A 15640-nucleotide genomic window follows, 5' to 3' on the forward strand; every position below is an offset into this window, starting at 1 on the left:
CAGATGGTGCAGTCCCCGATATATCACGGTGATAATGACTAATTATATCTTACATTTCTTTCTTGGCAGATATTCAGGAATTTTATGAAGTCACGTTGCTCAGCTCCCACATTGACTATGAAGGGAAGATCACTGAACTGAACCATGTAGCGGAATTATGGGAGAAAAACAACTCTCTATCTGCCGGAGCCGAGAAAGCATCCGAGGTAATGATCCAATGATACATCGACCGGCACCCCCCCTCCCCCACAAAGAATTAGCCATCCAGGGTCAGTATAGGCGGTCTGTCATTAGGTGATGGAGAGTGCAGCTCTGGAGTATAATACAGGATAAGTAATGTAATGTATGTACACAGTGACTGCACCAGCAGAATAGTGAGCGCAGCTCTGGAGTATAATACAGGATAAGTAATGTAATGTATGTACACAGTGACTGCACCAGCAGAATAGTGAGCGCAGCTCTGGAGTATAATACAGGATAAGTAATGTAATGTATGTACACAGTGACTGCACCAGCAGAATAGTGAGCGCAGCTCTGGAGTATAATACAGGATAAGTAATGTAATGTATGTACACAGTAATGCTGTAATGCTGTAATGTAATGCTGTACCAGCAGAATAGTGAGTGCAGCTCTGGAGTATAATACAGGATAAGTAATGTAATGTATGTACACAGTGACTCTACCAGCAGAATAGTGAGTGCAGCTCTGGGGTATAATACAGGATAAGTAATGTAATGTATGTACACAGTGACTGTACCAGCAGAATAGTGAGCGCAGCTCTGGAGTATAATACAGGATAAGTAATGTATGTACACAGTGACTGTAGCAGCAGAATAGTGAGCGCAGCTCTGGAGTATAATACAGGATAAGTAATGTAATGTATGTACACAGTGACTGCACCAGCAGAATAGTGAGCGCAGCTCTGGAGTATAATACAGGATAAGTAATGTAATGTATGTACACAGTGACTGCACCAGCAGAATAGTGAGCGCAGCTCTGGAGTATAATACAGGATAAGTAATGTAATGTATGTACACAGTGACTGTACCAGCAGAATAGTGAGCGCAGCTCTGGAGTATAATACAGGATAAGTAATGTAATGTATGTACACAGTGACTGCACCAGCAGAATAGTGAGTGCAGCTCTGGGGTATAATACAGGATAAGTAATGTAATGTATGTACACAGTGACTGCACCAGCAGAATAGTGAGCGCAGCTCTGGAGTATAATACAGGATAAGTAATGTAATGTATGTACACAGTGACTGTACCAGCAGAATAGTGAGCGCAGCTCTGGAGTATAATACAGGATAAGTAATGTAATGTATGTACACAGTGACTGCACCAGCAGAATAGTGAGTGCAGCTCTGGGGTATAATACAGGATAAGTAATGTAATGTATGTACACAGTGACTGCACCAGCAGAATAGTGAGCACAGCTCTGGAGTATAATACAGGATAAGTAATGTAATGTATGTACACAGTGACTGCACCAGCAGAATAGTGAGTGCAGCTCTGGGGTATAATACAGGATAAGTAATGTAATGTATGTACACAGTGACTGCACCAGCAGAATAGTGAGCGCAGCTCTGGGGTATAATACAGGATAAGTAATGTAATGTATGTACACAGTGACTGTACCAGCAGAATAGTGAGCGCAGCTCTGGAGTATAATACAGGATAAGTAATGTAATGTATGTACACAGTGACTGTACCAACAGAATAGTGAGCGCAGCTCTGGGGTATAATACAGGATAAGTAATGTAATGTATGTACACAGTGACTGTACCAGCAGAATAGTGAGCGCAGCTCTGGAGTATAATACAGGATAAGTAATGTAATGTATGTACACAGTGACTGTACCAGCAGAATAGTGAGCGCAGCTCTGGAGTATAATACAGGATATGTAATGTATGTACACAGTAATGCTGTAATGCTGTAATGTAATGCTGTACCAGCAGAATAGTGAGTGCAGCTCTGGAGTATAATACAGGATAAGTAATGTAATGTATGTACACAGTGACTGCACCAGCAGAATAGTGAGTGCAGCTCTGGGGTATAATACAGGATAAGTAATGTAATGTATGTACACAGTGACTGCACCAGCAGAATAGTGAGCGCAGCTCTGGAGTATAATACAGGATAAGTAATGTAATGTATGTACACAGTGACTGTACCAGCAGAATAGTGAGCGCAGCTCTGGGGTATAATACAGGATAAGTAATGTAATGTATGTACACAGTGACTGTACCAGCAGAATAGTGAGCGCAGCTCTGGAGTATAATACAGGATAAGTAATGTAATGTATGTACACAGTGACTGTACCAGCAGAATAGTGAGCGCAGCTCTGGAGTATAATACAGGATAAGTAATGTAATGTATGTACACAGTGACTGCACCAGCAGAATAGTGAGCACAGCTCTGGAGTATAATACAGGATAAGTAATGTAATGTATGTACACAGTGACTGCACCAGCAGAATAGTGAGCGCAGCTCTGGAGTATAATACAGGATAAGTAATGTAATGTATGTACACAGTGACTGTACCAGCAGAATAGTGAGCGCAGCTCTGGAGTATAATACAGGATAAGTAATGTAATGTATGTACACAGTGACTGCACCAGCAGAATAGTGAGCGCAGCTCTGGAGTATAATACAGGATAAGTAATGTAATGTATGTACACAGTGACTGCACCAGCAGAATAGTGAGCGCAGCTCTGGGGTATAATACAGGATAAGTAATGTAATGTATGTACACAGTGACTGCACCAGCAGAATAGTGAGCACAGCTCTGGAGTATAATACAGGATAAGTAATGTAATGTATGTACACAGTGACTGTACCAGCAGAATAGTGAGCGCAGCTCTGGGGTATAATACAGGATAAGTAATGTAATGTATGTACACAGTGACTGTACCAGCAGAATAGTGAGCGCAGCTCTGGAGTATAATATACATTTTATAACTCCACTATTAATGTGAACTAATTCTGTCTACACACAGTAATATGATATTTCATAGAATGAGATAACGGCATCAACAACACAATTTTTAGATTATTTTATCCATATTTCACGGGTAATTCTGTTTTGCGCAGCGTATTACTTTACATATTAGGTTTTTGTCAGTAACGATGGGAAATTTTCATCCATTTTACCAATTAAGAAGTGAATAAAATATCTTTATTTCCCGAGAGTTGACAACACCTTTGTTTCTGGCATCGGGGCCCATGAATAATTCATGGATACCTTTTCATACGGCGGCCGCTGCTGTTAGCTGTGGGTAGCCTCTTCTTTTTATCTCGTGGAATCTTCTCTGCGCTCTTCCCATAGAATTGCCGGAATTTACGTATCTATGACAACGGCGATAACAAGAGTAGCAGGACATCGGCCGCCTATAGCAGTAGCGGGTCACAAAAGAGTTAAGACACGTGTGGGTTGTAATTGCGGCAAACATATCGTACATCCTTATTACATAGGCGCCGTCCTCCTGCCACCGACGGAGTAGCATTATCCAATGTTACGGTGACAGTAAACGCGCCATTATCTTGTTGTGCAGAAACTCTCGCGGCCAGTCATGGTTGTTATGTTCCTGTAAATGAAAGGGCAAGTTGTCACTGGAAACAACAACATGGGAAAAGGTTAGCAGCTCTGCCCTTTTATCCATCCACCTTGGTCACTGCCTGTAAAATACATATCATTTAACTCTTTCATATTTTTACATGAAGACGACCCCATTCTTTATAACCCCCCCCCCTTCAGAATCCTAATACCCCCCCTGGAAATGACATCATCTCATGAACATAAATGTATTTCCATGGCCGAGCAGTCGGTGGATACTGGAGCGGAGGAAACACGTTCTCTAGAGTGATGAATCACTTGTCATCATCTGGTCATCTGATGGACAAATCTGGGAGTTGGCCGATGCCCAGAGAACCAAGCCAAGGTTCCCGAGGATGCTATCAGGCCTGGCAGTCTATTTAAAGGGGAATTGGTTTGTCATTGAGACTCATTCCGTTTCCTAGTTCTCATTCCTTGTTCTGTTCATCCTGGTTCTGATTTCTGATTGTCCAAGACCTTGACCTCAGCCTTGTTCCTGGATATTGCTCCAGCCTTGTCACTCCTGGCTTCAGGCCTTGGCTCCATTATTGACTTTGTTCTAATCTTATCTTTGACTTGTTACATCCTTAATGGTTTTCTGGTGACCACCCATGGTTCTGTTCCTGACTATGCTACTGATGCCTCATCTCTACCACTATAAATCATCATCTGGTCATGTGATGGACAAATCCCCTTTAAAAAGGCTCCATGCTCTCCTCCGCCTGCCATACTCCTGGTTTTTATCCAAGGCTCTGTTCTTGACTATTCTCCCATCTTATTGTCTGACCTGTTACACCCTAACTTGTCTCCAGGGGATGACCCTTGTCTTCATTCTTGACCACGTTCCCATCTTATCCTCCGGCCTTTTACATCCTGAATGGTTTCCTTTTGACGACTCTTCATTCCATTCCTGGCTATGCTACTGTTGTCTCATCTCTACCACCACCATCAATCATCTGGTCATCTGATGGACTAATCATTGGTAGGTGGATGTCTCCAGGGGACGACCCTTGTCTTCATTCTTGACCACGTTCCCATCTTATCCTCTGGCCTTTTACATCCTGAATGGTTTCCTTTTGATGACTCTTCATTCCATTCCTGACTATTCTACTGTTGTCTCATCTCTACCACCACCATCAATCATCTGGTCATCTGATGGACTAATCATTGGTAGGTGGATGTCTCCAGGGGACGACCCTTGTCTTCATTCTTGACCACATTCCCATCTTATCCTCCGGCCTTTTACATCCTGAATGGTTTCCTTTTGACGACTCTTCATTCCATTCCTGGCTATGCTACTGTTGTCTCATCTCTACCACCACCATCAATCATCTGGTCATCTGATGGACTAATCATTGGTAGGTGGATGTCTCCAGGGGACGACCCTTGTCTTCATTCTTGACCACGTTCCCATCTTATCCTCTGGCCTTTTACATCCTGAATGGTTTCCTTTTGACGACTCTTCATTCCATTCCTGACTATGCTACTGTTGTCTCTTCTCTACCACCACCATCAATTATCTGGTCATCTGATGGACTAATCATTGGTAGGTGGATACATAGCGATCCAACTGATGGCAACCGACTACCAAATTTGCTGTCAAGCCAGGTAGTCTATTTAAAGTGGAATTGGCTTGTCATGCCTCGCCTACATCTTGAGGTTCACTTTCTTTCCTAGATGTTATTCCTTGTACTACTGATCAAATGTCTATGATCTTGATCTCTGCCTTGTTCCTGGATATTGTTCCTGTCTAGTCATTGGGTTTATTCTTCTGACTGTTGTCTTGCTCCTGCTTTGATCCTTGACTCTGTAATTGACTTCACTCCCATCTTATATTCTGGCCAGTTACATCCTGACTGGACTCTAGGTGATGGCCCTTATCTCCATTCTTGGATATGTTCCCATTTTATCCTCCACTTTTCTTCACCTCTTTGGGGCTCCATCACCAAGTTGTGACATTGACACGCCCAATCACAAGCTTGTGACCCAAGAGGCCAGAAGATTTTAAAAAATTCTGGAAGAGAAGACTGGACAATGTTGTGGAGCTCCAGAGAGGTGAGGAAAGGTGCGTACTAGCATTTTATTATCTCTCCACACTCTGATGATTCTACTCTTTGGTCTGACGAGATCTAGAGTTTAATAACCCCCCCAAATCATGGTGTACAGTTGAACCTGAAATTTTTGGAAATCTCAAAACAAGCTGTTTTGGTCATCTTTATTGGCCACCTTCAATCTGTGAAGTTGGTAGGATTTACGATTTTGAAATCTGACTAGGAACACCCATGAGTAGATTCTTCCACTTAGTTGCGATCTGTCCTGATGACCTGAATTTTTTAAAACAACACTATGAAATTTGGGAATTTTACAGCTTGAAAACATTGGATGCCCTGCTCAACAATGGGAGGACTCACCCAGTTTGTGGTGTTGCCCTAGGACAATTTGAGGGTAGGGTTGAGTGATCAGGATCGGAAAAGATCGGATATCGATCGGCGATCGAGCAAATTTCACGATCGGGATGGGCTGGAAAATTATTGGAAATTGTATTTTGAAATCTCAAGATCGGCTCAACCCTACAAGTGACTCATCCCATAGAAAAGCATTGACTAGGGAGATCGGGATTGGAAAAGATCGGATTCCATCGGAGATTGACCAAATTTCACAATCGGGATCGGCTGGAAAATGATTGGAAATTGGATTTTAAAAATCGATCTTGAAATCTCAAAATTGGCTCAACCTTATTTGAGGATAATTCCAATGCTTAGTGTCCATTATGTCCATTTTGATAGGCGTTCATTTTGGGGGTTTTTAACCAGCACTATCAGAAGGGACATCCAATGGTAGTGTGAACACCCGCTAACACAGGTAGGGCAGGGGGAGGACAGTCCAGGTTGGTGGGGTACTTCTTGAAATAACCCCAGAAGTCAGAATCTCTCCCACAGACCTCTGAGCTGAGCAGCTTGCATAGTCGCTCAATGTTTGGAGCAGCAATTTGTGTTATTGTCTCTCAATGATAATGAAATTCCTCCACACTTGGACGAGTAATTATAAAAATGACAGATGGAAATGATCGTTGTTAGCCCCACGAAGCATCCCATTACTTACACATCACAAGAAAGATGCAGAATACAAAGCAAATAGAAGGGGAAGGAGTGGCCCAAAATAAATGTTTATCCTCAAATTGTCATCTTTGCTTGCCGACTTGGCAGTAGCGTGCTCCTCTCTCACCATTTAGGACATGTACATGCAAATGTGCACATGTATGGGGATGTTCAGGGCCAAACTGGCCCACTGGGGTACTGGTGAATCCTCCGGTGGGTCCCGTGTCTGTAGGGGGCCCTCTGGACACCCACTGCTTTTTTAAAATAGGCAGTGAAGATGCATAAACGACTACTATTCACTTACCTCTCCCCGCTTCTGGCAAATGCTATACATTATGTCATCATAGCGCACAGGGCCCAGGCTGAATTGGGAAGAGGAGAGGCCGTGAGCCGGAGCGAGCTGAGGTAACTGGTGCAGCCAGGTTCTCCTTTGTTTTGCAATCTGGATCTCAAAACTGGGTAGAATTGACTCTGCAAATCCAGTTCTGCTACTAGTAGAGCAGGAAGCCACTGGCTTCCTGCTCTACAACTCACAGATTTGTATGCCACAGGCCCCATTGAGCCTGTGGCCTACAAGTTAAGCTCTGATACTAAACTCCTACTTCTTCCTGCTCCAGGAGCAAATGATGTCACATTCCCACAAGAAGGAGTGGGACCAGGGAGCAGACAGGTAAGTAATCACCCAATACTGCTATGGTGAGGGGGGGACCAGTGAAGGGAACGCTGTATGGGCATACAGTGTCCCCTTCACTATTTCCCCCCCCCCCCCCATATAGTATCCCTTTCACTGGTCCCCTATACTGTACAACCTCTCTAAAAAGTGGAGCATTAGGGGGTTATATTAAAGGGGTTGTCCCGGCATAAATTGTTATGGATTATACTCAGGATTGGCCATAAAAACCTGATCTGTAGGGGCAGACTCTGTACCGATTGAGTATGCTTTTTTATATATGTCTTTTTTATTTTATATCTCCCACCCGGCACATGGGTTGCTCCAATTCCTGGACAATCATTTATTTATCCATCTTTCCAATATTGATGGCGTGTCTTTAGGATAGGCCATCAATATTACATCTGCGGGGATACAACAGCCAGGACAGTGCGGCTTCAGGTAATGGTAATAATTTTAGGAGCCATGCTGTTCACTAGCCATACAGAGTGTAGCAGTGGGTTTACATGATGCACATTGTATGGCAGGTGAGCAGCATGGCTCCCGACATCTTATTACCTTTCGCCACTTTGTGTCGGCACAGCTGATCTGCAGGGGTCTTGGTGGTAGGTAGTAGGCTGGTAGGCCCTGGACATCCCATTCCGGCACTGGAGATGTTAGTATTGTTAGTATGTGTTACCCTATTTGCAGTCATCATACCTCTCAGTGTACTGCTCATAGCCATAACTTTAAGGTTGCTTTGCCTATACGTGAAGCTTTGGCTGGGTCTGGAGCCAGTCAGAGCTGTTGCACGCTGAGCCAATCAGAGTGCTGCCTCATTCTCCTATTAGTAGTTGCGGGGTATTTAAACTGTACTTGAAGTCACTCAAGTACCTTCTATTGATTTTAGTTCGGTTTTTGATCTCTGACATTATCTGTTTATCTGATGTATTTCTGGTTACCGATTTGGGCTTGTTTTCCTGGTTATACATTTTCTCACTGATTTGGATTTGTCTGTGAACTCCTGGACTTGACCCTGGCTTGGACACTGTTCTTCTTCTGCTACTCATTTTGGATATTCCCTGGTTCTCCTGCCTTTGAGCCAGCTTAGATCTTTATTCTCTGCTCTTTGTTGGTTTGGTCTTTGAAAGTGCACCTGTTTTCTTACGCTAGCTCTGGTGTGATAACCTGAGATTTGATAAAGTCCAACCGGCCTTGTGGCGAGCTCTGGCGAAAAATTCAGAGGTGCCTTAGACGCTATTAGTTGGGGCTGTGTAGTATTTCAGGTAGCTAGTTTTGCTTGATGTTTGATGTAATGGTCTGCTTTGGGCTGACATCAGATAATTCTTTGCGGTCTGCTCCTCGGATCACATCTTGGCCTGCCTTCTAACCCCATATACATTACCTGTATTAGTTATACTTTCTATGAAAAGTTCAGCTGGGATATCAGATGTTTATCAGGAGAGGTCAATAAGCCTGAACTCTGACCTCCTAAAAATTCACTCAGGGTCATGTCAGTGTTCTGTAATTCTGACCCTCTCCACATAGAAGACATGTGCATCAAGTATAAGTCATGATGAGCACTTTGCTATCAATGCCCAGTGATCCCCAGTGACCTCCTGCAGAGATAGTGACCCTCCCTGACCTGTGAGTGGACACAACACTCCCATCCCTCATGTAGAGGCTTTTAGACACTTATCCTGGTTGTTCAACCTCAAGATCTGGTGAAGAAGAAGAAGAAGGGCTTGAAGATGTGAAATACAATTCTCTGCAATACGTGTATTATTTACAACTGTTATTCTTATGTAATAGGGGAGGGGGGGGGGCTTTTCGTTGTACTGTAATGTTTGTAAAATTCCTTTCTCTATATTGTAGACTTATTTGAGCCCTCCCTTAGGTAGAGCTCCCCTGCATGTACAGCACCCCTGTATTTAGAGCACACCTATATGTAGAGTGCCCCTGTATGTAGACTGCTCCTGAATGTAGAACACCCATGCATGTAAAGCACCTTTGCATGTAGCGTACCTCTGCATGTAGAATACCCCTATATGTAGAGCACCCCTATATGTAGAGCACCCCTGCATGTAGAGCACCGCTATATGTAGAGCACTCCTGTATGTAGAACACCCCTGTATTTAGAGCATCACTGCATGTAGAGTACCACTGTGTGTAGTTTCCTTGTGAGTAGCGCACCCTGCATGTAGAGCACCCCTATATGTAGAGTACTCCTGCCTGTAGAGCACCCCTATATGTACAGTACTCCTGCCTGTAGAGCACCCCTGCATGTAGAGCACCCCTGTATGTAGAGTTGCCCTGTGTGTAGAGCCCCTCAGTATGTAGAGCACCCCTGTATGTAGAGTACCCCTGTATTTAATATTTAGAGCACCCCTGTATGTAGAGTACCCCTGTATTTAGAGCACCCCTTTATGTAGAGTTTCCCAGTATGTAGAGCACCCCTGCATGTAGAGTACCCCTGTATTTACAGTTTCCCTGTGTGTAGAGCACTCTGCATGTAGAGCACCGCTATATGTAGAGCACTCCTGTATGTAGAACACCCCTGTATTTAGAGCATCACTGCATGTAGAGTACCACTGTGTGTAGTTTCCTTGTGAGTAGAGCACCCTGCATGTAGAGCACCCCTATATGTAGAGTACTCCTGCCTGTAGAGCACCCCTATATGTACAGTACTCCTGCCTGTAGAGCACCCCTGCATGTAGAGCACCCCTGTATGTAGAGTTGCCCTGTGTGTAGAGCACCCCTGTATGTAGAGTACCCCTGTATTTAATATTTAGAGCACCCCTGTATGTAGAGTACCCCTGTATTTAGAGCACCCCTTTATGTAGAGTTTCCCAGTATGTAGAGCACCCCTGCATGTAGAGTACCCCTGTATTTACAGTTTCCCTGTGTGTAGAGCACTCTGCATGTAGAGCACCCCTATATGTAGAGTTGCCCTGTGTGTAGAGCACCCCTGTATGTAGAGCACCCCTGTATGTAGAGCACTCCTGTATTTAGAGCACCCATATATGTAGTCATGTGATTAACACCTGAGTCTGTACAGATATCCTGAGTGGGGTCATATACAGATCTGAACGTCTCTGCAGTGTTTACGTACAGCGGCAGGAGGACGGTGATATTTCTCACAATATAATTACATGTATTATGTGAAATATTAATCATTGCTTTGTCGCGGATTTTCTCACGCATGAATGAACCTTTTCTAAGTAAAAAAAAATAAAATAATAGTAATAACAGTGCATTTAACATCTACAGTATGATCACCGCATGCGACCACATGGACGTGTTACTGACCCTATCGACAACTTTCATCATCATCATGACATCATCATAACACTGACATCTCCTATCACATATAGTGATATACAGTAGATATATTTGTTTGAGGTCTCTAAAGGGTTAAATGACGGGTCTCTACTGTGTAAAACAACAGAGGCCTGGTGGCTACGGTGCCCGAGCATCTCCTGAGCGGGCGCCATCTTCTTCCGAATTTAATCTTATTAAGTGTAAATTGAATTGAATGGGGCTGATCTGCAATACCGCATACAATCTGAGGACAGGAGTGGCGCTATTTTTGGAAGAAAGCAACCACGTATTTCTAATAACCCTTCAATGCCTGTTTAAGGACATTGTAAGTACAGATACATAGTAGTACTGTATATTTACTTAGTAATATCTGCGGTTATAAACCTTTAATACTCATTGTAATGTAAACTTACGACAGGCAGAACAATGTGGCGGTAATTTATGGCGTTCTTGCAGATATTGGAGATAGTTTTATCGGTCATATGGGAAGCTTTTTACAGTCTATAATAATAAGTAAAATGTGCCGTAAAATTCATAACAGAAAAGAGCGGAATCTCTCTGGAATGCAATGATATCAATCTGGACAAATACAAGGAATCGTAAAAAAGTAACTGAGTGCGCAATGTATGGATTGTTCTATCGTATTAGATTAGGCTTGCCTTTATTCTACAGGGCGGAAGGGCTGACCTGAGGTATTTTTTGGGCAACACATGTAGGTTCTTCCTGCCATAGTCTAGAGTAATAGCCCCATATTGTGTTTTAATACTACCACCATACCATGCCATATAGCATTACCATACAGTGTTTATATACCTACATAATAGTGTAGTATAGTGCCTATACTAAAGTTCTCACTTAAGAGTGTGACATCATTTCACCACATAGTGCCGCACATTTCAATATCCGACAGTTGTAGATTTCAATATTCAACTGACATACATTTCAATTCCCAATTGGCGTAGATTTCAGTTCCCATCTGGTGTAGATTTCAATTCTCAACTGGTGTAGATTTCAATATCCAAATGGCGTAGATTTCAATTCCCATCTGGTGTAGATTTCAATTCCCAACTGGTGTAGATTTCAATTACCAACTGACATCATTTCAATTCCCAATTGGCGTAGATTTGAATTCCCATCTCGTGTCGATTTCAATTCTCAACTGGTGTAGATTTCAATATCCATATGGCGTAGATTTTCAATTCCCAACTGTTGTAGATTTCAATATCCATATGGCGTAGATTTCAATTCCCAACTAATGTAGAAGTCCCAACTGGTGTAAATTTCAATTCCCAACTGGTGTAGATTTCAATTTCCAACTGTTGTAGATTTCAATATCCATATGGCGTAGATTTCAATTCCCAACTAATGTAGATTTCAATTTCCAACTGTTGTAGATTTCAATATCCAAATGGTGTAGATTTCAAGTCCCAACTAATGTAGATTTCAATTCCCAACTGTCATAGATTTCAATTCCAAACTGGTGTAGATTTTAATTCCCAACTGGTGTAGACTTCAATTCTGGCTCTTATTATATCTGGTGCATCCTGTGTCATTCAAGGACTAGATTAAGACTGGTATTTTAATTCACCCCAAAATCTATATCATAGTAGCATATAGTGCATACATAATATTGCCATATAGCGTTAATATAACATATTCATACAATGCATAATAGAACGATACTTCGAATATATATATATATATATTCATATAAAATGCTACTGTATATTACAGTGCTGCTACACCGTACATATATAATGCTGCCATACAGTGTTTGTATACTATTGCCATGCCTACATATTTGTGCCATACAGTGCCTGTATAATATTGTCATAGAGTGCCTACACAACAGTGTCATCCTTTGTCAATATAATATCGTACCGTACCTACATAATTTTGCCATACTGTACCTATATGATATTGCCATTCAGTGCCTACATAATAGTGCCATAAATTGTCCATATAATAGTGTCATATAGTGACTGCTGTACATAATAGCACTAAAAGGTTTATATCTTTATAATGGCTGAACAGATTTGGACATCTAATACACCAAAATCCTCAGGGTGACAGCGCCGATCAGATGAGGTATGTCATTGGGCTTTTCAGACCTGGTGACAAGTCCTCTTTAAAGGGATTGTACTATATTAGAAAAACATGGCTACTTTCTTATCAAATCAGCCATGTCCAGCATTATAGCTTAGAGCCATTGGAGCTTAGCGGCAATGCCTCATATAGCCTGTGCAGAGGTGTGGCGCTGTTTTTTGAAAACACCGCCTTATTTTTTTACTCCCATACCATCCCTTTAAGACTGTATTCCTTCTCATCCCATAGACTATCCTATGGAGATATTGCAGAAGGAATACATTTGTGTGTTAATGTGCAATGATTAGTAAACATTTAGAGAAAAGGAAAGATGCCCAGAAGCACTTCCCATCCGCATGATGCATTAGGCGTAGGGTATTTAAAGGAAGGGTGGAAATAATGAGTCCATTAGGTTTATAATGTATAACCCCGAGGAAATCTAAAGTTTACTTGGCTAAGAAAACTGCCTGGTAAGCTGATTTTGGAAATTTCGTGTCGCGGTTTGAGACTGTAATGGAGGTCCTGTAAACGAGGGGTTAATCATTTTTTCTCAATTACCATCACGAGCTGATGTGCAAAGGAAATGTGGCCAAAATCTGATCATCTAGTGAGGATGAGAGGAAGGGAGATGCAAAATCAAGCTCATACCAGCAAAACCCGAGTCACCCATGAGCTAATTTGCATAATTTCCCCATAGATCATTGCAACTGTGTCTCTTCAATGAGAATCCAAGTCCCCTGAGCACAGAGAGACACAGAGGAAATTCAGTAAGTGCTTCTATTGACTTTTGACAGGGGGTTGGACGGAAGGCACTTAGTTGTTGTAAGTTATGACTTCCTCGGGGGCGTGACCTAAGTATAAAATCTAGACCAGGCCCCCGCTTATCATGTGCCCTTTATAATAATGGTGTTTTCTTATGTGTTGGGTCTTTGGGATGCTGGTTCTTGTTGAAGAGATCCAGTTGAGCCGTGAATAAATGCAATGCGGCATGGGAAACATATATGCAAATTAGCTCACCTCCGAAAAGAAAAAAAAACAGCCTCTCTGGTGCCATCTATGGGAAGCTCTGGCTACATGCCGCTTATGGCTTGGTACATAATAAAGGTCGATCATCTGGTTTAGTGTCCCCACATTGGCCTCAACAGGTTCCCTTTAAAGAGATTCTACCATTAAAATCGATTTTTTTTTTGTCCCTAACACGTAGGAATAGCCTTAAAGGGATTCTACCATTAAAAACTTTTTTTTTTCTAGTTGACAAGTAGGAATAGCCTTAAGAAAGGCTATTCTTCTCCTAGATGTCTTCTTCTCCCTGCCATTCGGTTAAAAATACGTTTTTCGTCAGTATGCAAATGAGTTTTCTCGCAGCACTGGGGGCTTCCCCAATGCTGCGAGAGAACTCTCCAGCGACACCTCCATCTTCTTCTGGAACGGCCTCTTCGGGCGTCTTCTTCCGACGCTGGGGTCACATTTGTATGCATGCACAGTCGGGCCGAAAGCAGAGCCGAGTGCCCCATGCCGGCTGCCATTTTTTGTGGCCACTTATGCGAGCATGCGCAGTATACTTCTGTAGTTCTATGGAGTACAGTATTACAGTATTGTAAGCGGCCATTTTCTTGTGGCCGGCAGGCATGCGCAGTCGGTTGCCCGAGGCCTAGAAGTTTGAAGTCACCACCGGAAGAAGACTTGTTCCTGAAGAAGATGGAGGCGGCGCTGGAGAGTTCTCTTGCAGCATTGGGCACGCCCCCAGTGCTGCGTGAGAACTCATTTGCATACCAGCGAAAACCAGAATTTCTACCGAATGGCGGCGCGGAGAAGACATCTAAAGGTAGGAGAAGAATAGCCTTTCTTAAGGCTATTCCTATGTGTTAGGGACAAAAAAAAAATGATTTTAATGGTAGAATCCCTTTAAATTCAGCAAATGTACCTTCAGTGTCATAAAACTAGTAACTAGTGAGACATTACTAATTCTCCTGACTGCGGCCAGCAGAGGGCAGCACAGCTCGGGATAGTTCAGTTCATTTGATGTATTTGTATCCATTACCACTATACAAAAACAGCTAAGCTCTGCTACATCTGACCGTAAACGTTCCCATTAGGAAGTATAGGGGGTCAGAAGCGTAGTCAGACCTATAGGGGGTTAAGTTGTAGCCACATTTATCGTCCGGTATAGTTGAGTTCGCCATGGACCACCACCGTCATTTTGAGGTTAAATCCCCATTTCTTCGCCTTTTTTCGTGAATGATTAACACACGGAAACTTTTTTAAGTGACATTTAGCCTACCCAGTGTCGGAAGGCAGTGTCGGAACATGATCTTGTTACCAAGGTAACCTCGGGAATTTCTGGGTATTTCGGAGCTGACACACTTATCTCAAGTACAAATTATTTGTTTCTACCGTGTTATTACAGAGAACCCCATAGAGAGCGGGATCTGACTGAAAGGGTCCCACGTGATTTCTGACTCGTGTACATCTTCGCCGACTCAATTCATGTCACCTTCAAAGGAGACGCCATCATTAAATGTGCTAATAACTGGCGCCGCCGCTGACGCGTTGTCATCTGCCGATGGATAATGTATTATCATCCCATAAGGAGTCAATGGGGTGGATGGTTACGCCAGCGAGTTCACGTGCGCACGTGTGTGATCCGATGTAGGTAGAAGAGACGTTCAGGTGTAGCAGAGCCGGGCTTGTCCTGTATTCACTGATATGTGACATAGGACCGTTCTATAATTTTGCCTTGTAATGATAATAAGATGTCTCTGCTGACTCTGCTATATAGCGATAATGAGATTACTCTGCTGATCCTGCCCTATAAGGATAATAGGATGACTCTACTGACCCTACCTTGTAATGATGAGATGACTCTGCTGACCCTGCTATGTAGCGATAA

General features: G+C 42.8%; 1 protein-coding gene across 3 annotated transcripts in view; it reads left to right on the forward strand.

Annotated features, from left to right (window-relative positions):
* Positions 1–15640, forward strand: part of DLG2 (discs large MAGUK scaffold protein 2) — a 1022754-nt gene that overhangs the window by 174889 nt on the left and 832225 nt on the right. For all 3 annotated transcript variants that reach the window (XM_075266199.1, XM_075266200.1, XM_075266207.1), the window contains exon 3: positions 70–206. In XM_075266199.1, coding sequence (XP_075122300.1) covers positions 70–206 — 137 coding nt within the window. The remainder of the gene's footprint in view (positions 1–69; positions 207–15640) is intronic.

This window comes from Leptodactylus fuscus, chromosome 2 (genome assembly GCF_031893055.1).
Source record: "Leptodactylus fuscus isolate aLepFus1 chromosome 2, aLepFus1.hap2, whole genome shotgun sequence".
Taxonomy (NCBI): Eukaryota; Metazoa; Chordata; class Amphibia; order Anura; family Leptodactylidae; genus Leptodactylus; species Leptodactylus fuscus.